The sequence below is a fragment of the Capronia coronata genome (genome assembly GCF_000585585.1).
Source record: "Capronia coronata CBS 617.96 chromosome Unknown acBCG-supercont1.6, whole genome shotgun sequence".
NCBI classification, from domain to species: Eukaryota; Fungi; Ascomycota; class Eurotiomycetes; order Chaetothyriales; family Herpotrichiellaceae; genus Capronia; species Capronia coronata.
The window spans coordinates 2,160,605-2,187,988 of NW_006912898.1; the positions used below are offsets into that span (position 1 = coordinate 2,160,605).

The 27,384-nt window shown below is 53.7% G+C and overlaps 10 protein-coding genes across 10 annotated transcripts; 4 read left to right on the forward strand and 6 right to left on the reverse strand.

Annotated features, from left to right (window-relative positions):
- Positions 1-3,518: 3,518 nt before the first annotated feature.
- Positions 3,519-4,616, forward strand: A1O1_07444 (ubiquitin-conjugating enzyme E2 G2; the record flags this gene model as incomplete). Its single annotated transcript, XM_007728313.1, has 1 exon — positions 3,519-4,616. One exon carries the CDS (start codon positions 3,519-3,521, stop codon positions 4,614-4,616), a length of 1,098 nt encoding a protein of 365 aa, XP_007726503.1.
- Positions 4,617-5,450: 834 nt separating this feature from the next.
- A1O1_07445 (uncharacterized protein) lies at positions 5,451-7,873 on the forward strand (the record flags this gene model as incomplete). Its single annotated transcript, XM_007728314.1, has 3 exons — positions 5,451-5,724; positions 5,771-6,948; positions 6,998-7,873. The coding sequence occupies 3 exons, from the start codon at positions 5,451-5,453 to the stop codon at positions 7,871-7,873; spliced, it is 2,328 nt and encodes a 775-aa protein (XP_007726504.1).
- A 691-nt stretch (positions 7,874-8,564) lies between these two features.
- On the reverse strand, positions 8,565-9,765 carry A1O1_07446 (adenosine kinase; the record flags this gene model as incomplete). Its single annotated transcript, XM_007728315.1, has 3 exons — positions 8,565-9,271; positions 9,365-9,609; positions 9,701-9,765. The coding sequence occupies 3 exons, from the start codon at positions 9,763-9,765 to the stop codon at positions 8,565-8,567; spliced, it is 1,017 nt and encodes a 338-aa protein (XP_007726505.1).
- Positions 9,766-10,392: 627 nt separating this feature from the next.
- Positions 10,393-11,025, forward strand: A1O1_07447 (uncharacterized protein; the record flags this gene model as incomplete). Its single annotated transcript, XM_007728316.1, has 1 exon — positions 10,393-11,025. The coding sequence occupies one exon, from the start codon at positions 10,393-10,395 to the stop codon at positions 11,023-11,025; it is 633 nt and encodes a 210-aa protein (XP_007726506.1).
- Positions 11,026-11,936: 911 nt separating this feature from the next.
- Positions 11,937-12,713, reverse strand: A1O1_07448 (large subunit ribosomal protein L24e; the record flags this gene model as incomplete). The annotated part of the gene is made up of 3 exons (XM_007728317.1): positions 11,937-12,227; positions 12,405-12,548; positions 12,663-12,713. 3 exons carry the CDS (start codon positions 12,711-12,713, stop codon positions 11,937-11,939), a joined length of 486 nt encoding a protein of 161 aa, XP_007726507.1.
- Positions 12,714-13,353: 640 nt separating this feature from the next.
- A1O1_07449 (uncharacterized protein) lies at positions 13,354-14,704 on the reverse strand (the record flags this gene model as incomplete). Its single annotated transcript, XM_007728318.1, has 2 exons — positions 13,354-13,803; positions 13,856-14,704. 2 exons carry the CDS (start codon positions 14,702-14,704, stop codon positions 13,354-13,356), a joined length of 1,299 nt encoding a protein of 432 aa, XP_007726508.1.
- Positions 14,705-15,709: 1,005 nt separating this feature from the next.
- A1O1_07450 (ubiquitin-conjugating enzyme E2 35) lies at positions 15,710-16,310 on the reverse strand (the record flags this gene model as incomplete). The annotated part of the gene is made up of 4 exons (XM_007728319.1): positions 15,710-15,885; positions 15,931-16,062; positions 16,115-16,203; positions 16,258-16,310. 4 exons carry the CDS (start codon positions 16,308-16,310, stop codon positions 15,710-15,712), a joined length of 450 nt encoding a protein of 149 aa, XP_007726509.1.
- Positions 16,311-17,489: 1,179 nt separating this feature from the next.
- A1O1_07451 (uncharacterized protein) lies at positions 17,490-22,424 on the forward strand (the record flags this gene model as incomplete). Its single annotated transcript, XM_007728320.1, has 1 exon — positions 17,490-22,424. The coding sequence occupies one exon, from the start codon at positions 17,490-17,492 to the stop codon at positions 22,422-22,424; it is 4,935 nt and encodes a 1,644-aa protein (XP_007726510.1).
- Positions 22,425-23,674: 1,250 nt separating this feature from the next.
- On the reverse strand, positions 23,675-25,541 carry A1O1_07452 (uncharacterized protein; the record flags this gene model as incomplete). The annotated part of the gene is made up of 7 exons (XM_007728321.1): positions 23,675-24,466; positions 24,514-24,678; positions 24,726-24,778; positions 24,839-24,860; positions 24,981-25,148; positions 25,200-25,279; positions 25,334-25,541. 7 exons carry the CDS (start codon positions 25,539-25,541, stop codon positions 23,675-23,677), a joined length of 1,488 nt encoding a protein of 495 aa, XP_007726511.1.
- A 539-nt stretch (positions 25,542-26,080) lies between these two features.
- Positions 26,081-27,308, reverse strand: A1O1_07453 (uncharacterized protein; the record flags this gene model as incomplete). The annotated part of the gene is made up of 2 exons (XM_007728322.1): positions 26,081-27,015; positions 27,098-27,308. The coding sequence occupies 2 exons, from the start codon at positions 27,306-27,308 to the stop codon at positions 26,081-26,083; spliced, it is 1,146 nt and encodes a 381-aa protein (XP_007726512.1).
- Positions 27,309-27,384: the final 76 nt, after the last annotated feature.

Below are 27,384 nucleotides of genomic sequence, written 5' to 3' on the forward strand. Positions count from 1 at the left end.
TGACGAAGTAAGCAACCTCACCAGGCGAAGGAGTTTTTGACCAGCCCAACCGCGGGTGGAGCCCCGAATGAGACATGATAAGGTTCGATACGCGTGCTTTGCTCTACCCATCATCAGGCTTACGCACAGTGGCAAGGGGTAGACCGGGATGCTGATGGTGACCCAGAAGCGATAAGCAATGGTAGAATCAGGAACGGGGCCGGCTTGTCCACCGGAGACTTTCAGGCACCATCCACAATCTAGTTCGCGCTGGTCGGGGACGAAGGATAGAATATTCGTGATACCCATCCGTAAGGAATGACTTGGCCCAACAACACTGACAACGTTGACAGTATAACAGGGTGTGGGAATAACGATTGGCCGATCTGAAACCAGTGGATGGTGATGGGGCGATGTCGTGTACAACAGCCGCCGAGACAAACTATTGTGGCTATGGGCCTTCAGGATTCAACGATGACCTTGTTCGTAATAATGCAGGAACCGTTAAAGAGCGGCAAGGCTGCGGAACCATCACCAGGATGTATCCCTGAGTGCTGCATAGGGGAGAGTCTTTGCTGGTCCAGTCCATGGTCCCGGTTGGAAGAATGATATCAATATGGTAGCCGATTGTGCCGTATCCGTGATAATGAAAAAAATTTAGATCGTGCATGCGTGAAACGGGTCTCCGTCGCAAGGGTCACACTCTCGGTGTCACCATCATACCATACCGTCCATTGAATGTACGCCCACGGGTTGCCTTCTGAGTCAGCCTCGATATTATAAAAATAGCAGTCATTGCCCACTTCCGAAAATGGATTTGGTGAGGGATAGGCTCGCCGGCATCTAAGCATGCTGCAAGAGATGGCGATTTCGCTTGGACAGGGTGGGTGAAGAACGCGCCCAAGTTAGACAACGAGAGATTAATTGTAGCGGAAGCTCGGGTTTCTGAGTCTTCCCCTGTCGCAATATGCAACAACCACGGCGCATGATGGCGTATGATCCCGGCAAATGTTCGTATGAAGCGAAAGAAAGCTGCTCATAGGCGGCTGTTGCAGGTCACCATCCCCATCCGGGGAGCATGTACCTGTGGGACCGGGCCTGCGTGTTGAGAACTGTCGCGGGCCAGGGGTTGAGCTGCTGTAAGCAAAGACACCTGAACAGGCAATGGAAGGCGGCGCCGAAGAGGACGATAGACCACAACAATGCATGAAGGGACAATTCCAAACAGGCGCCGGCACAAGGATGGTAGAAGATGTGGGAGAAGTAGGTGTGTAGTTGCAGCGGTTCAATTGGAGGTTGGAACAAAGATCGCGGCTGCCAAGATTGTGGTCCGAGGCCTTTCCTCTTTAGGCTAAGTGGCTCGGTTACTGCCCCTTTCCTTATCAAATTCTTCCTCTGTCCGCCTCACAATCTGAGAATTCCGAGCAGCCGGCGTGATGTCGAGGATCCCGCTGCCAGGCGGATCCCTGCAATGATTGCTGTGGCACGCAGAATCCGTACCGGACGGCCCCTCTATCAGCGCCACAACTCATAAGCGAATATCTAGCGTTCTGGTGTCGCCCATACAGCAGCTTAGCTTACCGTGTACTACTGTGTACACGTAGAGTACGTATTCCTTCCCCTCCCCACATCCTTTCGGCTTGGTAGGCGCCCGCAGTTTCAAGTCTGTATAGTGAATACCTAGCGACTTGGACGTACGTAAAATTCAATTCCGCGCTCAAGGGCTAACACAAAGTCTTCTAGGTCAAGCTTACCCAAGAGACCCAAAGGCTAGTTTGCCTCATTATGGATACAGATCGCTTTCTTTCATCATGCAGCCTGCTCTCATTTTGAATCCGGAGGAGGTGTCATGGCTGCCTGCGTGATGTATGTATGACACGCGGTTCTCATACCCGGCTCAGCCCGTGTTCCAGCGGCTGAAACTGTTGACCAACTTGCAATCCGGGAAAAGCAGCGCTTAGCATGGGCCCTGGTTGGGACAAGCCTCTGTCAGTGGGTGGGTTTCGGATGATTTGTGGATTGCTGTCATCTCTGTCACGTCCATATCCCTGGACCTGGGAGTTGCACATGCCACGTGAGCCACCTCACTTTGTTTTCCGCCTTCTGGACGAGTATTTTTGTGTAGGTATCCAGGGGGCGACAATACTATTATATCTAATCAGCATCATGACTCACTGCAGTGGCCAAAAATCGCTGTTACCTGCTAAAATGTTGCAGTTGCAACGTAACAATTACTGCACCAGATTCTGCCGTCCTCACGCTCAGCATATGGAACATTGGTCATACAGGTTGCAAGATATGGGCTCTGAACACCTCGCGTGATGTTCGAGCTTCTGTTCCTGTTACAACCGGTTCGTAGATTCTTTCTGTGACTCATCTTGCTTAATGCTTTCCGACCCGCCGGACTCGAGTAGTTTCTCTGCTTGCTAAAAGTGTTAGCGCTCTTGACCACCATGGTCCATATTGCAGAGCCGAATTGCCAGACAACCCCGCTACGGAACTGCGAGAGGAAGACGAGCGAGGCATCTAACGAACGTCATCGCAGGTCGTGGTACGAAGCGCAAAACAGGAAGATGATAGCGGTGTCTGCAACGACTGTTTTCTACTCTCCTCGATAAGTACCACTGAGGTTTTGTCAGCAGGATCACGCCAAAGATCAAGCAAATCTTCGCGAGTGGAAGCATCGGCTAAATGGCAATGAAAGCCCACAGCCTGACTGTAAATAACTTCGCGTTGAGGTTTGGTTCGGTGCTCTAGCCTCCACATCAAGCCGCAGCTCGCCGGACCACATCTTCTGGCGCCTGGGCGATTTATGCAACGCAGAGTACGGCACAAATTCTTGACCGAGTTGCAGATGATGGCCGACCACGGTATACTCTGTGCAAGGAAAAGATGCGAAGGTTTTGTTCAACGCCTTCACGCCGTTCTGTTCAAGTTGTGGTTTGAAAAAGGTTGCGGAAGTCCGTGCTGCACTACGTACTAGGCGGCAGCACACTGACAGCCGAAGCCACATTTCGCATGGTGATCAGGTCAGTGAAACCCGGTGAGTTGGTTCAAGTCATACGTAGTTGAAGTTGAGGATAGGTCAATTGACGTCCATAAGTCCACAAATGCCGGCCATCATGTTCGGGAACTCTTTTAACGGATCGGAGTGAAGAAGCAGCAGAAGAAGGTGCTGTCTGTTATCGTACTGTGCACATTTCAATTCCACTTCAAGAAATGGCTCGGATGCCCGACATTCTGGGTCAGTCCCCGACGAGCCGTACCGATCACATGACCAAACATCACGTGATCTGCTCCAACGCCACTTCAGATCTAGATTAGATCTTCGCGCGTTTTGATGCAGCCCTCACTGCGTACCTGCCTACTGCCTACCTACTGACCTGCACACTTGGACCTCGACATTCGTGTAGACTTCGCTGAAGTAAGACAGCTTCCACCCCTTGTGATCCCTTCGCCTTGTCATTTCACCGTGCCTTCTCGAATCTCGGCTCTTACCTCCCTGTTCCTCTGGAAGTCTCACGACCCACGCCGCAATCATGCCTCGAGCCGAAGTTGGGTCGACGAAGTACATCGCAAACAAGATGAAGTCGAAAGGACTTCAACGGCTGCGATGGTACTGTCAAGCATGTTCAAGACAGATGCGAGACGAAAACGGCTTCAAGTGCCATGTCGCTTCGGAATCGCATGTACGCCAGATGCAATTGATTGGCGAGGACCCGCGCAAAGCCATCAATGACTTCTCCAACCAGTTCCAGAAGGATTTCGTACAATTACTACGCACCGGTCACGGGGAGAAGAAAGTCAACATCAACCAATTTTATCAAGAATACATCTCGAACAAGGAGCACATTCATATGAATGCGACGAAGTGGGCTAGTCTGACAGAGTTTGCCAAATATTTGGGTAGGGAGGGAATATGCCGTGTGTACGAAGATGAGAAGAATGAAGGACGTCCAGGCGCAAGCGCGCTGCTCATCAGTTGGATCGACAATAGCCCGGATGCCTTGCGCCGACAGGAGGCGCTGAAGAAGAAGGAAAGACAGGATCGTGGTGACGAGGAGAGGGAGCAGAGATTGATCCAAGCACAAATCCGGCGAGCGAGGCGAGATGGCGGTAACCACATTTCGGGAGACGAGGAGACAATAGAGGAAGAAGACAATGAGCCGGTCGGAGGGCAGGGCATCAAGCGCAAAGAGGGAGAGAAGATCGTTCTCAGCTTCGGTGCAAAGAAGCAGCAAATACCCGATCTCGCCAAACCTCCCACGCCGCCCTTGTCAGACAATGACTCTCCCTCCGACGCGGTAAAGGAAAACGCATCATCACCATCCACCCCAGAGACTGCAGCCGCGGAGGTTGCGGTTGCGGCTACGGCTGAGCCGACAAAGCAACCTGCTGCGCGGCCGGCCATATCCATGTCCTTGGGCGGTTCGTCTATCAAGCCAAAGAACGTCTTTGCAGCAGCAGCGAAGAAGAACGCGTTGGCAGGCACAAAGAAGTCATTACAGCCCACTACCTCGAGACCTATGAGTGAGGCCGAAAGGATCATGAAGGAAGAGCTCGAACGAAAACGACAGCGTGAAGCAAACGGCTTGAAACCCGGAGGAAACGTGTTCAAGAAGCAACGAGTTGCATGAATACTAGGTACTTCGGGCGTTGGAAGCGGTCGGATTATTACGAACTCACGATATACCATGTGTACAAGTATTGCGCTGGCGTACGGAGGCATTGAGCTGCACGGGATAGTACCACGGCAGTGGACAAGGACGAGGTAAAGGTTAGGGGATAGTTGAATCCGGCATCATATTGGGGTCTTGCATTGCGCGCCGATATCTAACGCCTCACTGTAGAGATTTTCCGAGTATTACTGCAAAGCACAGATACCAATCAATGCAACAATCAACCACCACACTCAATCGTAAATATACTGTCTGCGCTACTGGAAGCGCGCTCTCTCTCAAGTCCGCTTGCTCGTCTGCAACAACTTGCTCTTGTCTAACTTCTTTGTTAGAGACGGCCTACCCTGACCTCGATCGCGACTGCTCCTCCTCCACCTCCACGCTTAGAATTCCTGCGATTACTATCTGCTCTCGGCTGTGAAGAGAGCCGAGGACGGACATCGAAAGCACTGATGGCCCTCGATCTTCAGCCTTGGTCAAGTTCCGCTAAACCCTCGTCCTGACCAAGAAGACGGTCGCAATGACCTGTCCCTTCAGCCCACGCCCATCATGGAAGACAATACGCAAGAGGCGTTGAAGTACAGTCACCCTCTCAAGTCTTGTGGCATACTCTAATCGAGCGCGCACAATAGAACTGTAGATCGTACAGAGGGGGATGTATTGGCCTCCTTAGCAGCTAAAGATCTCTCATGGACACATCTGGAACAAAGATTGGCGAAGTAAGAAGTCGCACTGGCGGTCATACTGGAAGCTGACAAGCCCAGATTCCGGTCGGCATGTCAAGATTATATCATGCACGATTTCACCGCCGCCGTCCAGGCGAAGGTAGCGATGCGGCTGTGGGAGGCACACTCAAAGGTCAACCAGAGGTACAGGCCATTTTTGGCCCAGTTCCGCGAGGAGCAAGCCAAAAAGAGACCTGTTGAGCGCCGCAAGGCCGAGAAACTCTACCTGGAGTTCATCAAATCAAGCATGCGTTTCTATCGAGGATATATCCAGAGGCTTGCATCCAATTTCAGAGATGTCCCGGAAGTCATGGAGATCGCTCGACGGTTCAATCTAGACAGTACGTAAGCCATGCATTTGTGTGGTGGCCGACTGACACTGTCCAGCGCTCTCGGCAGACAAACCTCTGTCTGTGGATTCGATCTTGAAGAAGCAGATCGTTGGCTCATGCTACTCGACTTTGATCCGGTTGGGCGATCTGTCCAGATACCGAGAGACCGAGCTGCAAACTAAGGAGCGCAATTGGGGACCGGCGAAAGGGTACTATGAGCTTGCCTCCGTCCTTGATCCTGCGTCCGGCATCTCAAGCAATCAACTCGCAGTTATCGCATTGGCAGACCAAGATCACCTGAGAGCTGTGTACCACCTCTATCGCGCCATTTGTGTCGACAATCCCGCTCCTCTAGCCCAGGGGAATTTGAAACTTGAATTCAAAAAGATCAAAAAGAGGTCAGCTCAGGGAATGTCGATCCTAAGCGAGGATGCAGTCCCCGAAGGGAGTCGCGAGCTTCAAGAAAGCTTCCTCCTGTTTCACGCCCGCTGCTTCTTGGACGAGTATGTGGGATATGAAGAACAACAGAATCAGATCATTCACCTGCTTGCTGACGAGCTGAGGGAGCGCCCTTACGATACTGTGGTCAGAAAATACTGCCTGATCAACATCTCAGCTGAGGATCTGGCAGCAAAAAGAGTGCGAGGTACGTCTTTGTCTCACCAGCCTCATCGCTGGCTAACATATGCAGATGATGTGTCGGCATTCCGTTCATTTGAAGTCGCACAGCACATGAACATTGCGACTTTTTTCATGTTTTTACAGCTCCTCCTTGACGAGCTTCGGCCCCTTGTCGGAGATACTGGCAGGACTCCGCACAGCTCATGGGATGGCTCCTCCCGGATCACCCCGGTCACTCGTCGCATCCTCCCTCACCTCCGATTATACAGTGGGTGGCTGCTGAGCACGGTACAGCAACTCCTCGCAAACAAGTCACTCAAGGTTCAGATTGCGGCGTTATGGCAGACCTACGCAGAGGCCCTGAGTCTGCTGAACCTCACATTCCCTGTCATTCGTGAACTGTCTGAACTCTCTTACCTCTTGGACGAGGATCAAGACACTCTAGCCTTTTCGGCATTCTGCGATTTTGTCAGGCGGACACGCTTCCAAGACAGTGACAATCGTTCCAAATCATTGTATGACGAAGCAGCTTTTGGGCCGCGGTCCATGGAAAACGAATTTCTGTATCGAGTCAAATGCTTGGTTAAAGATGGACTCTATCTTTGCAAGAAGGTAACTGTCGACGAATCTCTGTTATCTGCGTTGATCTGACATCTAGCAGGATGTGTTTGGACCGTTGACTATTCCTCTCACGTTTGCTGGCAATCGGTTCATATTTTATGACGAGCGAGCAGAGCATGGCCGACCTCCCGAGGCTCCTCCACGCCATACGCGAGTCATGTCCACAGGCAGTGTTGGCCGCGATGCCCCCCGGGCTTCGAGGCGAACTCGTGGCCACATGGACCGCCTGCCCGTCGGGCACACAACCAAGTCGGATGCAGAAGTGACTGAGTCTATTACCACTACGATGGAGGACATGGTGAACCATATAGTACAATGCGAACCCAACGAGCCAGTAGGCACTGCCCCCAGCGTTGGCAACGGCCTGTCGACGGCCACGTTGAGGAGCCCCGTCGCCCAGGCATTCCTTCAGAGAGGAGAGCGGTCGATGCCACCGACAGCAATCCCAGCTGGAGGTTTGGTGCCAAAGTTCCGGCATTCCTCAAGTACCTTGCCCAACGAGACGGCGTTGACCAGCATCTGGCCAACTCCTTTCACAGCACGGCCTGGCGAAGTATTACCAACGTCTGCGTCTGCGTCCCGACCAAGCACTGCTAACAGAGCTGCGGATCTGCGCACAGCCTCTCAAGACTTGGACGGCTCTGCGCAATTCCGCGAAATGTTATGGCAGAAGACCGAGGAGATAACGAACCGAACCTCGCCTTTGCAGTCTCTGGGACCATCTTTTGCGAGCAGCCCGCAAGGTGTGACGCCGGTAAACCCTTGGACCGGTATTAGTGATCGACTGCGCCCTGAGGTGTCACCGTTGCGGGCCAATTTTGGTGCAGGTCTTTCACAAGGCACTGTGATCTCAACCCCGAGGTCGGAAGCATCTCCCTTTGGCGCCATTGGCGACCCACGCCCGCACAGCGGTTGAACACCTACAAGCGGTCAGGGCGGATGATCAAAGTGCCCAGCAGCAGCGATTTGAAAGTGGACTTGTCCACATGAAACACATCCGCCTGCAAGTCCATGGGGGTGGGCTGAGACAATGAGAGTACAGTAATGCGTGTCGGCCAATCGCGTTAGCTATGCTCAGCAGAGTTTCCGCACTTTGATCCTGTATCGGACGCAGAACGTTATAGGTCAAGACTCGCCATGGATGATGGCACCATTCATGGGTCTTCAGTCATGAATATCGAAGTTCTTCATTTGGGATCTACTCTATGCGAAGATCGACCCCAGTCTCGAGTCTGTGCATTCTACCTGGTATCACTTTTTTCATCATCAAGTCGTGGAAGACATGCTATCAACCCGCATACACGGCTTCTGTTGAATGAGACCGCACGGGTGTGCCATAATGGTACAAGATCAAAAACGAAGATGTGGAGTCCAGCCCTGGCTATGCTGAAGGACGGGGTGTCCAAGTTGACTTGGCCGTCCCTGGCTTACTCCTTGTACGTCTGCTTGGGCCACGGGTATCTGCGAAAAGCGTCAGCTGAAGAGCATGGTATGTTTGCAGTGCAGGATAGTAAAGAGTGTGGGGTGGATGGAGAAGCAAGGAGCGGGCTACGGCCCCTGGCACAGATACAGTGAAGAATGCTGCCGGGGACAGGAGTGGGTGGGACTTACGAAGGACCTAATTCCTGCAGACTCAACTTCGCCAACCACTGGCCTTTCTTGATGCAGGTTTCGAGAGGTTCGCCTGCGACGATGCCGGCACAGAAGCCGCCGGCGAATGCGTCACCAGCTCCGTTTGTGTCGTTGATAGCAGAGCTGTCGATTACGGGGACAGGGTACTCTTTGACCTCGACCTCTTTGCCTTGCTCGGCTATGGCAACAATGGTGGGATCGGTGCCTTGTGTAACAATGACAACCCTGGGTCTCTTGGTGTTGACTTTGGGCAGCTTAGCCATGAGTTTTGCGCATTCTTGCATGGAAATGCCGGTGTGACCCTGAGTCTCGGCCCACGTCTTGGCCTCGTTCTCATTTCCAAAGACATAGTCGCAATATGGCAGGATCTCGGCCAAGGGGTCCTTGAAGAACTGCGGAATGAAGCCTGCGGACAGGGAGAGCATGAAGATCTTATTGGTCTCGGCGGCATGTTTGGCCAGGGCCATGGCGGCCGGGGGGCAGACAGTCAGATGGTAACCGCCCACGTAGAAGACATCGGTATTCTCAACCATGGACCAGATCCGCTTCTCCAGCAAATGGTCCAGTTTGTACTCGTTGGCCGCGGCGAGATGCGTGCACATGGTGCGGTGGTGGCCGGTAATGACCACGCCGCATTTCCCTGTCGGCACTTTCGGGTCGACACGGTACTCGACGTGTAAGCCTAAGGAAGCACAAGTGTGGTCAGTTGTGCTCTGTCTTTCCATATATGTATACATGTTGCTGCGTCAAACGAATTCCAATCGGACTGGCGAACCTTGCTCGGCGCATTTCTCGCGCAGCAGCTGTGCGTACTCGTCGTCCCCCACACAACCAATGTACCACACCGAGTCGGGCGGGAGCATGTACTGTGCGCCTCGGGCAGTGTTCTGGGCAGCTCCGCCCGGAATCAGTTTCGCGTTGCGGTTCTTGATCAAGTCATCGTACAGGCCCATCTGGTTGGGTTCCGCCAGGAGCGTGTCGTCGAGTTTCAGCCCATACTGCTGGAGCATTGCCTCGTCGCTGTAGAAAAGAACAGCATGGTTAGCCTTGGAACTATAATGCTGGAAGGCCGTTCAAGGAAATGGAAGTGGCTTCGTGGACGTATGCATACCCTTTGCCCTGGATATCCAGTAGCGGATTCTCCAAGCAGAGAAGTTTCCACTTTCTGTCCGACATTGTAGAGGGCGGAGAACGAAAAGCACTTTGGGAAAAGATCGAGAGATTCAGTGGAGAATAGACACGGGAGAGAAGAAGGAGGACTGCGGTTTGCAAGGCAATATATTGTACGACGACTTTCTGAAATAGCAGTGTTCAAGATTCGGAGGCCGTCGAATTTAAATAAATAATGCGATGGATGGCGCAGGGAGAAGTGGGGGGAAGGGGAAGAAGGTTGGTGGATGGATGGATGGCTGCAAGGCTGATGGAACCCCAGCAGCATCATCAACATCAGCTTTCGAACCTCTTCTCAGAACGGCCACACAACACACACCACACCACACATGACAATTCAGACTTGAACTGCCTTGTGTGTGCTGCACACTGCCACTATATCGACTCGTTCCATCGACAGCCTGAGGAGATGCACTCTCGATACTAAATCGACGCCGTACCACGCACCACACTCACCATCTGCCGCGATTGTAACACCCTGAGTGTCACTTGTTCGACCACTGGCACAGCACCTCCCAGCAACAGCAGCCTCCAAGTTCTAGACGAACGAACCGAGCATCCCATTTGACAGGGCATACCATCTACTATACAAGGACTCTTTTGAACGTCGCCCTCTTGACGTGCCAAGCTAGAATGTCGTCAAATCTAGTATCGGAACTCGCTTCGACGATCCAGTCCGCCTCGATCAAACGCAACCCGTCGCCCGCGCACGATGTGAACCCATCGACGGCAGCCTCGGAGAAGATCCCGGCCGTGGTGGAATCACCCTCACTCCAAAAGGCACGGTCACGGCCACGATCGCATTCTCCTCCTGCCCGTCTTCCCTTGTCTCGCTCGCAATCGCTCGACTCAGCCACGAGTTCCGAGTCGACATCCACCATCCCCAGCGACATCATCCACCCGCGCCGACGGCGGAAGTCGTTCCCTCCAATCCCCGACTTCCGCTTCGAGCAATCCTACCTGGCGAGCATCAAGAATGCCGACACGAATTGGAGAGTCGCCTTCATTACCATCCGAGACCAGGTCTTCCTGCCGCTGGTCCAGGGTATAGTGTGGAACATGCTCATGATGGGGTGGCGGCATTGGAATCGTGGCAGCAAGTTCCAGGGGAGGACGCTTGGGGCTAGGCTGCGGAAATGGTGGTGGGGCGTGAATAACTGGAAGATGCCTGCTGGCACGGAGGCCGATGCTCGACGCGATGCTAAGGTTCTAAAAAAGGCCGAAGATTTTTTCGTCGACTGCTTCGGCACTTCTCTGGGCGACTGAGAATGTCATTATGAGTATGGGCACTGCACCGCATACAAACAATAAAAATGACCGTTTCAAACGACGGACGGTCTTGACGACAAAAATGCTGCATGTGTAGGCACGGGGCGATGTTGAGGCCCTCCGGAACCAGCCATTGCCATTGCAAGTCCTTGGTGGCCGTTTGCCGGATCATGCGGCCAGAAGTGTCTGCCGGCTACGGGCATGCTCGAAGATGGTCAAGATAACCACCACCACCACCACCACGGACGGGGAAAAACATTGACGGCCAACAATTGCTGCAGACCGGGCGATATACAGCTTTCACCTTGACTACGGCTTGAGGGGAAAAGATTGGCATCGGTGACTTGATCAGCCCAGATACGAATGGCTATGTCAAGTGAGGGCGTCTGTTGAGCACATAGTGCCCTTGACGGTGGAGACATATTGTACGTTGGGTGGCAGAAGGGGAGCACACAGCGGACAGTCAACAGAGTTATGACTCTAAATCGGGATGTGTAGCAGCAGCAGCAGTCTCCGGAGACGCTTGACAGGCAGATCCGAACGTAAGCAAAAGCTAGAACAAGGTCAAAACGGATGGCTTCTCAATTCCATCGATCCCTGACTGTATCGAATCGTTTGTGTTTCACCTCGAACGTCCCGAGATACCATCACGGGCATGCTATGCAGTGGAAGGCTGGCTTTGATCCCAGGTATTTTTCTATCCCCGTTTTTCTTCTCAATCCGATTGTCGTGCAGTCGGTCGAGTAGACTTCCTCACTCATCGTTCCGTAAAGCGAGCAAAGAGCCCTGCCATTTCATGTCCGTGCCATGCCATGCCGTATGCCCGGTCTCGAGAAACCCCACTGGACCACAAAATCCTGCCCGTCAAACACGCACTTCCAGGACGCTGTCAATTCGGGACAAAGAATTTATCTGCTCTTGGCTTGAACCTTGCTGGGTGCACCCTTGGCTTGTTGCTTGCTGGCAATGCCACTGCGGATCTGGCCTCTAGCGGCACCGGCAGCGCCCTTCGCCTTCTCCAGCTTCTTCTTGCTCTCCTCGGCGGCCTTCTTCTCCTTGGCGGTCTTGATCGCGGCTTGACGAGCTGCGGCGCGGGCCTCAGGTCGCTGAGCACGGCGCTCCTTGATCACGTCGAGCGAAGCGCCCACGATGGCTCGTTGGTGCTTGACGGTACGGCGAGTTCGCTTCTTTGCGACCTCCTATTCATGTGTAAAACTCGTGTCAGCTATTATCGCTTGTCGTAATCAGAAACTGGAAAATGTCGGGTTTCATTATGGCAGTTCCTCCTCTTCCCAAACAGTGTGCACTCATTGCATGTAGACGATATCTCCACGGGGCAAGAAACCAGAGAGGGCGATAGAACTTGTCAAACTGACCTCCGAGATACCCTTCTTGTGCATTCTTCGGTAGAGCGTGGTCCAGGCTATTCTTCGCGGGTTCTTGCGCTGGAGGAAGAGGGATTCGGTCTTGCCATTCTGGAATCGGAAGATCTTGCTGTCACCGCGGACATAGAGCTTGCCCTGTTATCCAGTTCTGTCAGCCTCTGTACCTCGTCTGGGTTTTCCCGAAAGGGTTCGTGTCGATGGCGAAAGACGGAACGCCTGTAGTTCACAATCACATTGGGCTGGACTGACCTTGCCCGGGTAGATCTTCGTCCCGCTGAAGGAATCGTCGTAGGTACGCATCTTGGTCGGTCGGTCTGCCCGATGCTGTACCTGGCTTCGATGGTGTTTGTTGGAGTGAAATCAATAGGCGCAGTCTCTCGTCCAGGCTTCGAAGGTAAGTGGCATCGGGGGGTCAATTGTCGCGCCGAGTTGTGCGCTTGGCATTTGCCAAGAATGACGCTATACGTTGGCGCAACTGACTCGGATGGTAATTACTGCTACGGCGAAACAAAGGGATACTTGCACGCAATGTAGACTGCGCATTTGGTTAAAGGGGCAGCAGAATAAGGCGAAGGATGGGATGGCACGGTGGTAGCGCAGTAATGGGTACATTTGTGTTGTCTCCTAGTCGAGAACGCATGACCTTCTCTCTGTCTAGAGGAGGATTTGTGGCACTGGCCATCATGCTCTGTACACTTCTGCCCCAACGCCTGGTCTTTTCTTAATCAATGGATTTTGTTCCGACCACGTTGTGATCAGTAGCCGAGGAATGTGCATCTCGAGGCTGGGGTATCAAAGCTCATGTCCTTCGTTCTCATTTCATCTCATCATAGCCGACCACAGACCTTGATTTCGAGATTGCCTGGAGTTTCATCGATAGCACCATGATGAGTACGCTCCGTGTTGAATCATGTCGTCTTCCCTTGAGATTGTCGAGGCTTTACAAAGCATGTGTCTCCATCTGCTCATGCCAATCACACTCAGACCATGGATCTTTCTTGCACTTTCGGCACTGAATGTCGGCACAGATCGGATTCGGACACATCCCGCAGCAGTCCGGACAGACCATCTTGCCGCAGCCACCGCCATGAGTGCATTGAAGGAAAGTTGGAACCTCGCGTCCGAATGGGAAAAGGTTGGAAATGTTGGCGAGGCAATCTCGCGCAGCCCTAAGAGACAGCGGATTGTTCTTGTGATTCTCGAGAGCTTCCGAGGCAGCTTTGTAAGCGCAGCAGGTGCGTCCGCAGACACCGCAGAGGGAATCAGCACAATTGGTGCATTTCAGGTTGCGAGAGTGCCAGGCTCGTCCAGTATTCGGATGGCGAGGGTAGGGCTGTCCGGGATCGTAATCGTAGGAGCGACAATTGGTGGTGACGCGCAGATATCGTTCCTGGAGAACTGTCACTAAAGGATTTCTTGTCCAGGGAGGCAGCACAACTTACCAAATCCTCTCTTGGTCGAGTATAATCTCGACGGTCTGGGAGCGGGGACGTCGGATCAGGCTGCGCCTTGTCGGTTTTGGACTTGAATATACCAGTGACCTTTCGTAGACCGGTTCTCTTCTGCTCGTTTCCATGTGAAGCTGGCAGAGTGTCTTGCTTGTTGCCGTCGACTGGAGTCTTGGGCTGTGCAGTCGGCGAAGTCATTGGTGCATCTTCGGCAGCGTCATCACTGCTGGAAGTCCGGGCATTGTCAGAGTCAAGACGGAGACGAGAGAACTTGCTTCGCAGAGAGAATCCTCCTGACGCTCGAGGTTCAGGGCTTGGCTGCGCCTCTCCACGAGAGGGATGCTGTGCTGACGCGAAACGGACGCCACGACGAGGTGTCATCGCACCTGCTGCGGGAGAAGCCTGGCCGTTGTTTGCTGTGCTCGCACCTGCATTCTTGACTCCATCGCCGCGCTCTGCTTCGAGTCGTCGTCGTCTCTCCTGCGCCCAGGCTTGAATCTCGGCCACTGTCGACGTAGTGACCATCAGAGGTGCGTCGCTCGTCGAGTTCAGTGGGTCAGGCTGGAATGCCGGGTGTTGGCTGAGGTCTGGCGGCGGCAGGTTGAGCAGGGATCGGAAACTGCTAGTCACGATGTTCTCGTCGTCTGCGGTGGCAGGAGGCGAGGCGGATGCCTGCGAGGGCAGGTCTTGATGAGATCGGCCAACTGGTGTGACTGTCTTGTCGTCGTCCTCGTCGATCTCCTGTCTTGACGCCATGGCGCCAATGATTGCACGGTTGTTCGTGCTGTTGGCTTCTTGGGAGGTGGTTGAGGAGGCGGCAGTTTGCTGCTTCACAGCTTGCATGGCCGCAGTGACGTCGAAGTCAAACGGATGTAAGGCCGAATTGACAATCGACAAAGGACGAAACGGCTGCCGTCTGTGAACTGGGGAACCCCCAGTCACGTGGCCACTCAGCCTCGTGACATCCTTTCTCTCTGGTGAGCCCTTGCGAAGGCTCCCCAGGCTCAACCGACTTCTCAAGCGCCGAAGCGACCCGAGAGAGCCCCGGACAAGGAGGCGGGATTGCGGCGTTGAGGGCCGCAGGGAGGCGGAGGACTTCGAACGGCTGTTTTCGAGGCATCAGCATCAGCATTGATCATAGCTCATCACCAGGGGAGGAACGATACTTACGAAGGGCCATCTGATGCCATGCTCCCACCCTTGGTGGGAGACCTCATGGCGGCCGTCAGTCTGTCCATGGTTGTCCAAAGAGAAAGAATGAGAGAGTGTCGTTTGTTGTTGACAAAATTAATAGTGTGGCCAGCGACCGCCGCAGAGGGAAGGTGACCCTGTCGCCGAGGGTGCACCGGCGAATGGTGCGCTGCGCTTTAGAATCATGACCTTGTCGTCGATCGGCCAATGGCGCGCACCGGTTCGTACCTGGGAGGTTGATGATGTCGTCGGGATGGACGACGATGTCATGCAGAGAGGCCAACGATTGAAACAGGAGGACGGCAACAACTGAAGACACAGTAGATCGACTGTGAAGGCACGCTCCGGGGCATTAATAGCCCTGCACGATACTGTAGTAGCTGGCGGACGACAGAACAGGATGTTTTCCCAAGAATGAACAACAGGATGTAATAAATCCACTCACCCAAAAGGACAAAGCGAGGCACAAGGAAATTTATGTTCTATTGGATTGATCATGGAATCATCGCTCATCATGGTGAGTAATCGAAGGCTTGCTGCTAGACCCTTCATCTTCAGGTAGAGGGTGAGCCCCATTCCAAGATACACCTACATTGCCATCATCATCGCCATTGCGAAACGTGCGCAGACTAAACACCAATACTGATGCATGGGTGATCATGTCATGGCATGGGTCCTGGTCCATTCTCGAGCCGTCTGGATCGCCGCTTCCTGATCCTCCTTCCACCGTTGGGCGACGTCGTTTGCCAGCGGGTCATCCGGATTGGGAGCGCCTAGCAGAGCTTGGATGGAAAGAAGAATTGTTCTGATCTGAAGCGCTGGCGACCAATTGCCTGGCCAGGTCAGCGCTCGCTCAAGAAGAAAGACAAATAACCTACTCTTCAACACATCAAGACAGATCCGGCCAAGCTTGTCAATGTTGGGGTGGTATATCTTTGTCAAGAATCGGATTTTCGGAGGTGTCATGGGGTAGTCTTCCGGCAAGAAGAGTTCAAGTTTGAAGATGCCTCCTATAGACGGAGTCAGTGAGACCCTACCCATGACGGAAAGGGAAAACATTACCCTCATAAGGCGATTGAGAAGGGCCATGTATTGAGACGTCGAAGTATCTCAGATTGTCTTCATGTGGTACAGCACTGATCCCCGGCACCCTAAATGTCTTCATTCAGTCCTGGCGTCTGTATGCTATAGAACGGTGTTCGTACGGTTCAGCCATGAGTCTCTCCGTCTCTTTTATGATCCTCTTGGGTAACGCCATCTTCTTGATGTGGATATGCCGCAGAGGGCAAGCAGATTGAAGATAGCAACGCCGTAAAAGCTGCGAGGGATGGTCTCTTTAGATGTAAGGCGCTGATCTGCAGTGAATGTAGCCGCGGCGGAGATGGGCAGTGCTCGCTTGCAATTGAACGTCGACTGCGCGGCAGTGGTGAATGGAGCCACTTGGATCCCAGGACTTGTAAGGTGGAATGCTAGACAGTTTTCGATTTCTTTCCCTCCGATGAGACAGGTGGTAGCTGCCTTGTCGAGGCAAACGCTTGTTTCAACAATCGAGACTGTGAAACTCGAGCGGTGCAATCCACGGCAGGCAACTTCAGGTTGGACGTCAAGCTGAGTTGGAGTCGTAGATACATGACTCGCGTGCAATCTTGGCACCACACGTGCTGGCCTGGTCTTTGACTCGTCGCCTATCCAAAGCCTTGCATGGCTCTGATATACAGTGTACAGGGTACAGTGGTACCATGACATCCCTACAGTCAATAGCGGACATGCAACTCCCGATTCCCAGGGTAACACACTTTGTGGTGGGTATGGACCTAATACACTCCCTATCAAATATCACGACCGGCTACCTGCAGATATTGTCCACATCTTCATCGCTGAAGAAGACAGGGATCCATCGGTGGGCCAGTATCTGGTGACCGTAATGGGCTATCTCTAGCTGGTCGTTGTTATAGATGGTCGAAAGCAGAACTGCTTTTGCGTAGAATGTTGTATATGTCGTCGATTGTCAGAGCCTTGCAACGGGAACGAGGCTCTGATCCCTTACGTAATCCATCACGTGGCTGCGTGAGTGTCGCCAGTCACGTGAACTCTCATTGCGGTCGGTTGACTTCATCTCGAGTCACTTTGTACAGAGTATTGTTACAAAAACATCAGACAAGCTGCATTTTGTGTCGGCAAGACCAACTCCGAGTCCCTGAAATCACCAGAATCCCGGACCACAGGCGCCACCGCGATCGATTCAATCTGAGTGTGGTCCGCGCAGATGAGCAAAGCTGTTATTTGTGCCCAATCCTCACGCGCGTTGCTTGAAATGCTCGCATCCACGACCCTACTGGCGGATAGAGGGGCCTGCATCCCTGATGCTGAGTTGCTTCACTCTATGTAACCATGTGTCTGAAAGATTCGAACCGGCAAGCGCCAGATTTCATATGAGATGGCGCCTCGAGGACCAGCGTCCGCTTTCGAGAGCGAAACCTTTGGCCAGGATGCGTCCTTTCGCCTCGAGCAGCCGGTTGGTTCAATGTCCATCTCGCCCAGCGGCCGCGATGTAGCACTGGCCTCCAAAGAAGGACTACACATTATCGATCTAGACTCGCCATATTCGCCGCCTCGCTACCTTCCACACCGCACTCCCTGGGAAGTGGCCGACGTGCAGTGGTCTCCATTCGCCGTTCGAGACTACTGGGTCGTTAGTACATCGAATCAGAAGGCGCTTGTCTGGAACCTGGCGGCTCGCTCATGGCAGGATTGGATTGAATTTGTCCTTCACGGCCATACAAGGGCCATCACCGACATCAATTTTTCGGCGCACAATCCTGACGTCCTTGCCACTTGTGCGGTGGACAGTTTCGTGCACTGCTGGGATCTGCGGGCGCCATTGAGGCCAGTGAACTCATTTTCGGATTGGTTTGCTGGGGCAACTCAAGTCAAATGGAGCCGACAGGATGAGCACGTCATTGCCAGCTCTCACGACAAGTTTCTTCATATCTGGGACGATAGGCATGGCGCCTATCCTGTGAGAACGATTGAAGCCCATGGGACCAAGATTTCCGGGCTTGACTGGAATAGACATCATCCCAACAAGATTGTCACCTGTTCCCTTGACAGATCCATCAAATTCTGGGATCTTGACTATCAGGAAAATGTGCCAGAGCGCGTGATTGAAACTCCCTTTCCCGTCCGGAGAGCACGGCATACTCCTTTCGGCTGGGGTCTACTGGTGATGCCCCAACGTGGGAATCACGATCTGCATCTTTACGATCGACGCCCCGCCAATGGAATGCTTCAGAGCGGACCTGTCCAACCAGTGGCAACGTTTGCCGGCCATGAAGGACAGGTCAAGGAGTTCTTATGGCGCTCGAGAGGGGCCATAGTGGACGCCGTGGACAACCGAGATTTCCAGCTGGTCTCTTGGGGCACTGACCGGGAACTCAGACTTCACGCTCTCGACCGCAGCATCTATGCCGACGTTGGCTACGAAAAGGGAGCTTCCATCGTCCCGAAACTCAACTTCACACGGAGGGGTGCAGTCTACAGGTCCTTCCGCGATGAGCCAGAAGACTCGGATTCCCCTGTGGAGCAAATACATCGTGGCGAAATATTTCCTCGCCCGAGCCAGGTCATGCAATTGCGATACCGCGCAAGTAACAGTGCGGCCATGAACAAAGTGCCGGTATCACAGTTTCGAAGCTGGGTGCAGGGGCGTCAGACTCGCAGACCTGGCATGCACGGCCGCGGTAACAACAGGCAGAGCGCAGACCCAATTGCGTGGCTGAAGAATGTCAAGATATCCTCCTGGGATCCCGACACCCTTGCGGAAGAGATCCGGCAAGTCGGGGAGAAGTTCAAAAAGGTGGACTTCGAGGTGGTCGACATCTCCCGGCGCAAGGCAGTGATGTCTCTACAGGCACCGTGGGGTGAGGACCAGAGCCCAGTGTACCTTCGAGTGGAGATGCGATTCCCAAAACTATATCCTCGCAATGCAAATGCCATTCTCACCTTGCAGAAATCCGGGTTCATCGATGACGAAACACACAAGCTCCTCACGACCGAACTGAATACGATATCGGAAACCTACGCATCGAGAAAACGAGGATGTCTCGAAGCCGTCCTTCGCTACTTGCTGCGAGAACAGAACCTTGAGCAGATCGTGGCTTGGGTCTTGGGAGAATCTTTGACGGATTCCAAAGTCCTTGATACGGGTGCCATCCCGGCCGATGACTCGAGCAGTAGTGACGACGAGCAGATGGATGGCGTTGGAGATGGACTCGATGCATCGGCGAATATCCTGGTGCCATTGGCAAAGGGCTGCGGCGCGATCTGGTCCCCCACAGGGAAACTCGTCTGCTTTTTCCCCGCCAAGTCCAAAGAAACAGTCTCTTTGCTGAGCACGATTGGAGTTGGAGATCTTGACAACACCGAATCCAGCGCCCTGTTTCAGGGGTTTGGACGCCTTCACACTAGCTCCCCGGCGCGCAAAGCAACGAGGACAAGGACGACTGAGGATGATTCCGACTCAGAAACTTCAGACTCATCGTGGCAGTCGTCCAGCAGCTCCTCTTCATCGTTCGAGACGGAGCAGAATGTTCGAGGTGTTGCGTCGTATCCTGTCGGTGCCCTGGGGCTGCAACAACGCTCCCGCTCGCCTGACCGATCCAACAACTCGACAACAGGCATCAACAAGCTCAACGACAACCCCCGGAAGAGTGCCGTTTCAATCCATAATGTCGATGATCTGTTACCCTCGAAACGTGAGTTGGCTGTCCAGTACAGAATTTTCGGCGACGGCGCTCAGCTCTGCAAACACAACGCAGCCGTTGCTCGTCAATTGTCCCTTGAGGATCTAGCCTCGGTCTGGACCCTACTTGGCCTGATTTTGGATGACACCGTCCCGTTGGAGGTCATGCCCGATCTCAGCCATTCTGCGCCGAACGACATATCCGTTCTGGCTCGAGCTGCCACCAAGAAAAGACCACAGGGCGACAGGGCTGCTGATCTTGCAGCGAACAGCGCCTTGGGCAGAACACGCTGGGGCAACCACCCGCTCGGCTCGACATACCTCTTGCCTGCCATCTTTGACCACTTCGAAAGGCTGGGAGACATTCAGATGCTAGCCACCATGTCTTGCGTGCTTGTCTCGGTCCTCAACCGGGGCACCATACCTGGAGACCCGGCCGTCGACCCATGGAACGATTCTCCTGCGATTGGCTCTGTGGCCAGATCCGACTACTTTCCTTCCAGGGCTGTGGCCAAGGCGTTCCTTCAAAGCGAATTGGCGCCGGAAGGATACGTGCTTGTTGACTCGATGAACGCACCTCCAAGTCCCGGGGTAAGCACCGGTGGCTTTTCGCAGAATCAACGACGATCCTTCAAAAGCTTGAGCCTGCACTACAGCCAGCTTTCGTCGCGCGCGCATAGTTTCAGAGCCGATGACGGGAGCGACCAGGGCCCGGCTCAGTCGGCGCTATCGCTCTCCACTTCCCCTGAAGGACACAGATCCAGCCACGGGCCCACCTCAGGTATCGCATATTCCTCCGCTCGTGCCAGCCTCTCAGCACTGACGCAGTCATACTCCAATTCTCCACCGAACCAGAGCTCAGGCTCCGGGGTTGCGTCAGGTCTCAAGAAATACAGTCCCTCGGGGTCACTGGCACCTGGGTGGGTGTCTTCGAGCCTGTTTGGGGGGCAAGGCGGGAACAGACAAGCACGGATGTCCTTGCAAGGCAGCGACACGGCAAGTCAAGACCACCTGGAGACGAACACACGAACTTCAATTCCATCTTCGGCTCTCCGAGCTTCGCGCAAAGACAGTGTCAAGCAAGAGTCAGGAATCGGTCGTCGGAGCCTCAAATCTACTGCATCCTCAGACAAATCGGCACCCGCCCGGCCGAACACCGCATCAGGACGCAGAAAGAAGAAGATCAAAACTCACCTATTCAATCAAGACAAGTTTGACCTCGATGGCTACCCGCTGTCTCCTTTGTTGGACCCTATACTGGAACGCAGATGCAGCGGCTACCGGGCAAGCTATGCGTCCCTACTTGACGTTTGGGATCTGCCCATCCAGCGCGCCGAAATGCTGAAATTCGACGGGCTGCTATCCGAACAGGCAAGCGCAACAAATCAGCTCAATGGCACGAGCCCGATGCAGCAGTCGGCATCGGCATCTGCTGGTCCCCATCTGGAACGGCCTGTCAGAAGGAAAACGTTGACATCTGCGACGCGTGGCCCCAGTCCTGGTCTGACCATCCGGCGGTGCTGCCGGAACTGTGGGGATCCACTGGTCCCAAAAGAGAAGAACCGGGTGCGTATCGGTTGGCGATGCGTTAACCCGGCTTGCTCTGCGCCATCCAAGATATCCGAGAGGAGCAGCTGCGCCGTGTGCAACACGTCAATCAATGGGCTCGCAGTCCCCTGTCTGCAGTGCGGGCACATGACATGCTACGACTGCGCGCAGGGCTGGTTTGGCACGCATCGTATTCAGAGAGCAAGCACGGCGGAATCCAGGAGATCGTCTCAACAAGAACAGTCGCGAGTTTCAGAAGATGAAGACGAGCACAATACCTGTCCCACAGGCTGCGGATGCCCCTGCGTGACATTGACTGCCGTCAACGCACCAACCACTCCCGGTCTACTGCTGACACAGGCGGGAGCGGGAGCGGAAGACGAGGCAGAGGAAGAAGAAAGCCAAAATCCAAGCCTGAGCCACATTGAGACGCCCAAGAAGAAACCTCGCTTCCCCGGGCCCCCAAGCCGGGGCACCTCCGACCTAACCCGCTCATCGAGCTTCCTCCTCTCCGTGCCCGAAGACTCCACCCCGGGCCCAGGCCCAGGCTCGGACGCGGCGCTGGCCGCATTCATAGCCTTGACCCAACGACACCAGCGATCCAAATCAACCACTGCCGCCTCCAACGCCATTCTCGCCAACCTGAGAAACACTATATCTGGATCTTCGGGCAAACAGCCCACCACCACTACCACCACTACCAAATCTTCCTCAATCTCCAGTCAGCACCGATCTCGCGGTGGCGGTGGCGGTGGCGGTGGCGGTGGCGGCGCTGCTGTTGCTGCTGCCCAGATGAAGAGACAATCCAGTCATACCGGACAAGATGAGGGCAGATATGCAGAAGAAGAAGCCGTCCGCGATGATGACGACGAGGAAGACGATGGAGACGGAGACGGAGACGGAGACGATAACGATGGACCCAGTCAACCCCCTCCTGCAGAAGAGGTCGGGGACGACGACGATGCCCGTTTGAATCCCTGGGTTGGAAGCAAGATCGCCACTCTGGGCCGGGGGATAGGCGCCGGCTTAAGTCGTGGGCTTACTTCCAAGGGCAGCGACGCGACGATCCGGAAGATAAAATGACACATATCCTAGATATCCGGCTTGTCTGTCAGGGGATATCCAGGATGGTGTGTGCCATCTTCCTGTCTAAGGCGTGGGGTCCATACTTCTGGATTTCTTATGGTGTATGTACTTGTATCCTCGAAAGGGAAACCCAGCCGATGTTTTGGACAGAGGAAAAGCAGATACAAATAAAAGATACGCAAATTCCAATACTTCCCCCAAACCCCGGAGACCACCTTACCCTCTGACGACGTCGATTTTGTTATCAGCTCAAGAGCACGTGCAAAGACCCCGAATGGTCTAAGAGAGGGAAGGAGAGTACATGGTTGGAATTTCAAGGTCCAGGGGAAACTAGCCGGCACATATAGTTGCAAAGATGCCTCCCGAATCAGACACAAATTCATCAGGTGACGGCATGGCACAAATAGAAGGAGAAGGGGCAGACAGAGGTGAAGATACTGCAGACGGACTGAATACGCTGAAGCTGAGCCCCAGAAGGCCTTACATCCTTGTCTATGCTGCCAGGCTTGTTCAGGATTCCGATGACAAGATAGGACACAAAGTCCTTTCACTACATTAGGTACATATTCCACAGGTCCTCGATCATTCCACAAGCAGGACGCCGCATAGAAGGCCGGTGTTGCAAGGGAGTCGTTGAATACCTGGAAGAAATCTGCCGAGAAGGCTGAATGAAGGCTTGCACCATTCGACACTTTTCAATTGATCGGGCCTGGAGCATCTTGTGCCTGACCAGCGGCCCAACATGATCAGGGGTTTGGATATCCGAAGACCTTGAATTATTGGTTTCACCTGATCTTGTGTGGTCAACCATACGCATTGCACTTACATCGCCATGCCATTGTTGCATTTACCAGACCATGACAGACTGTGAGAGAGTGAAAGAGTGAGAGAGTCGCTCCCCTTCCTGTAAGTGGCCTTCGCCATGTACAGGCCCAGTCACGACTACGCCAGGTAGAGTCAGCTTTTAAAGACACACAAACTTTGTAATGGAATTATGGATCTGGTCCCTATTGACCGATCAGCTTGCAATTATCCTTTTGATTCAAATACTTGGCCTCCCCAATCAATGGCGGTCGCGCCAACCAAGGTGAGCCTCAATGCCTGAGAATGCCGATAGGAGGCCTAGGCCGACCTGTGAGAGGCCACGCACGGCGTGGGTAGAGACGTTCAAGGCTTTAAGGAGGCTGGTAATCCGTTTTTGTAACAGGTCTGACACAGTCAGTTCTCCAACCAAGCCAAAGTTATGCTCACAATCCAGGTGGTGGCGGAACTGCTGAGTAGCCGGACGCAGGCGGCGGAGGCGGCGCGGTGGAACTGTCGGGAGCCGGAGGAGGCGGCGGGTTGGAGTCGGCTGGTGGAGGCGGAGGAGGTGATTGTTGCGGAGCTGCGGCCTGCTGCTGGTAGTATTGGTAATATGCCACATAGTTCTGATAACCGCCATAAGCCGCATACGGATCTCCGCCGGGCTGACTAGCATAATATTGGGCGTATTGACTGGCGTAGTCTGTGGGGGAAGCCGCAGTACCAGGCGCAGGCGTGGCAGGTGTGGCAGGCGTTGCAGAGTATGGAGAGTTGTAGCTGTTGTTGTGATGTGAGTAGCTGCTTTCGCGACCGCGATCGTGGCCCCTGTCGTGACCCCTGTCGTGACCTCGATCATGTCCGTAACCACCATAGGATCGGCGCTGGGCATCGGCACCATAACCATCGGTGTACGACTCCATGCGCTGCGGCGGCGGGTTGGCCTTGAAGTGCTCGAAGTTGACGCGGACATTGGCTACGAGATCCTCGCAGAGTTCTTTGGCTTTCTGAACCTGGGCAGGCTGCGGTCCAGCGACATGCAGATACATTGGTTCGTCGGACTCTTGGCCTGTGCTGTGTTCCATGAAGCCGCTTCCACGACCCTTGATCTGGACTCGGCAGCCGGTTTCCTGTTGGATGTGTTTGACGTAGGCACCACCTTGGCCAACCACCTGGGCACGGAGATTGAAACCGGGAATGTTCTCCATGTCGAGTGGGATTCGTTCCTCGGGCCATTTGCGCTATTTCGGGTCAGCTTCTGGGCCCTTCACCACGATTGACAACATACCCTGCCAAATTCATCTCTTTCAAATTGCTCAGGCTCTCGACGTCGGAACCGTCTTTCATCGACCAGATTCGGGAGTTCCTGCTTCATAAGCTCGTCGATTTTCGCGATAGCCTTTTCCAGGCCCGGCTTGGAAGTACTTGTGACGTGAAGATATAGAGGTGGATTCTGAATGATGTTAGTCGCAGACTTTCAGATTGATCATGAGAACTCACGGTTGCAGTGGCCATGCTCTTGTCTGGGTAGTAGGATCCTCTGGTTGTGACATCTTACAACCAACGAGTCAGCACACGTATACTATGTCAAAGGATCTTTCAGGGAGGCATACCGGCTCCTGTTTCTTCTTTGATCTGTATACACCATACATGTCAGCATGTGAGTTCATTGATGGCCGCATCCAGGTCTGCGGCCGGCAAGGCAACGCGACTTTACAGAGCAGAGAGCCATATTTCTGGGAAAGGGATATTTACCATCTTTTGGGTGGACCCCTTGGTCAAGGTGTAACGGTTGCGCAAGTCATTGATTTCGATATCTTTGATGTAGTCTCCATCCGCAATGTAGATGTCACCGCCGACTTTGCTCCCATCATGGATCGAGGCAGGCGTAGCAGGTTTGGAGGTAGGAGTCGGGGTTGAACTCTGTGAAAGCTCGTGAGAAGTTGCACAAGGGACGGTGGCCGGCCAGCTTACCGAACGGATGGGAGGAACATCGACATGCTGGATGCCTCTGCGAGCCTGCAATTCAGCATTGATCTTTGCAGCAGCAGCGGCTATTGTCCGTTAGCAAGTGAATGCTGGGCAGGTTACGCAAGATATAGGCCTACCCGCAGCTGCAGCAGGGTCAACAGAAGTGCTGCGCTTATCGCCAGAAGCGGGGCTTTGACTGTCCTTCGCAAGAGGGCTGCGACTTCGTCTTCTCTCCGACTGTCTGGCAGAAGGAGAACGTGAACGTCTGTCGAAGCGGGAGGCTTTCCGGGGCTCGGGTTCGGTTTGGTCGAAGCGAGACCGCTTTCGTGGCGCTTCCTCAGACATCGCAGTAGAGCGTGGGATTCTGCACCGCCCTCGTGAAAAGGGGAGATATCTCTGAAGTGAGTATGAGGCACAGTAGAAAGGAAAAAGGTAGACAGGTAGAAACGCGATTCCGCACCGATGAAATTTGTGGAGTAAGTGGAAGTTGGATCGCACTCGCAATACAATGCAAGTTGCACGTTTTAGAGACAGCGACGATTCCAGTTAGTGACACGTCTTGGCGGGGAATTATGCCAAAACTACCTAATACTGACATGGAAGATGAACAGACAAGTTCCGCTGCTTTGATATTCACAGACAGCATGCCGTTTGGGCGCTCTCGGTTACTGTAAGGTATAGTATATCATCTACTTGTCCACAGTGCCTTTTTACAGCTTGAACAAGGCTTCTGTCTCATGTACTACTAGTATAACTTTCACAGTCCACAGAGTAGATGCGGACTACAAACATCAGAAGTTGGCTGTTTTGTTTCCATACTATACCTGTACCTGCAGAGTAGTCAACCCCCACATCCTGGACACTGAACAGATGAGTCATTATGATTAATCGCTATCCTCATCGTCGTCACTGTGCTTCCGTTTGTTCTTCTTTCCTGAAGGTGGAACATCCGTGGCAGCATCCTGATCTGCCAGGACATAACACCTGGCATCCCGCTCTTCTCCTCTCCACGCACCTTTTCTTTTTCCTTCATCACTGCGGTCCTTTCCAGATGTAATGTCTCCGATGGTCCTCGCATGCTGATAGCCCGGGTAAGCGGACCATGGAAACTTGAAGCTTTCCACAACCTTGAGGCCGCAATGTCGAGCAAGATCTCGGATGTTCCAGAGTGTGTATGGCTCGCCTTCAAAAAGAGTGACTAGTATCTGGCCGTTGACAGCCCCGGGCTGTGCAGAATCATCTTCAGAATATTCTGAGCCATCGTCGTATTGAACGGCGTCATCGGCAGGCGCTCTCGGAAGTCGTGCCGGATGAGATGGAGAAGACAACAGCCCCTTCGCCGACTTGAAGAAGCCAACAAGAAGTTCTTGATTGTATCGGACTTGCCGGTTGACGTCGGTGCTCAGACCCCCCACGTGAGGAAAATTGAACACGATTTTGGTGAAGGGCGAGTATGGCCGCAGAGCCTTCTTGTGTGCCGACGCCAGCTTCGTGGCGTCAATGCCGTAGAGAACGTTGACCGGAGCGGCCTTGGGGCGCTCGTCGTCCTCGGGAAACCCTGGAGTGCTTACGATCTCCGGTGGTGATGGAGAAAACCCTTCCCATTCAGCTTCGTTCCCTTCACGTTCTTGTTCATGGTCTCCATGGCGGGAGCTAGTCAGGTCTGTAGACCGCACGCCGGCCGCGCCCTCGAGCTGCCGTATCGTTTTCTGCACACTGGGATATTTGCTCTCCAGAGCTTCCTTCGAGTCATAGCATGTCGCCGTGACCTGGCCAACCTTGTAATGATGGACCAAAGACGAGGCGAAGGAGAAGTCACCTGATATGCTGTTAGCAGATGGTCTTTGTTCCCCGGCTTGCTTCGACCTCAGTGGCAGAAGCGGTGCATATCTTTTTCATACCTTCTCCAACAAGAAGCACGTTATCTTGCCTCGTGAAAGGCACCTTCAATCCAGCCTTGGCCGGGCCATCTTTGCCATGGGATGATACAACTTTCTTTTTCGAATGAGGTGCTTTTTGGCTGTGTTGTCGTCTGCTCAGTGCAGCTTTGGTGGTCTTTGGATTGTCATGATGGTTAGAATGCTTTCGCGCCGGTCTATTGACCTTGCCCATGAAGTTTGCCAGGGGTAATCCTGGCCAGGAACGGAGTGTAATTGCGGTCTCTCAAAGGATAGTCATATTCTGCGAC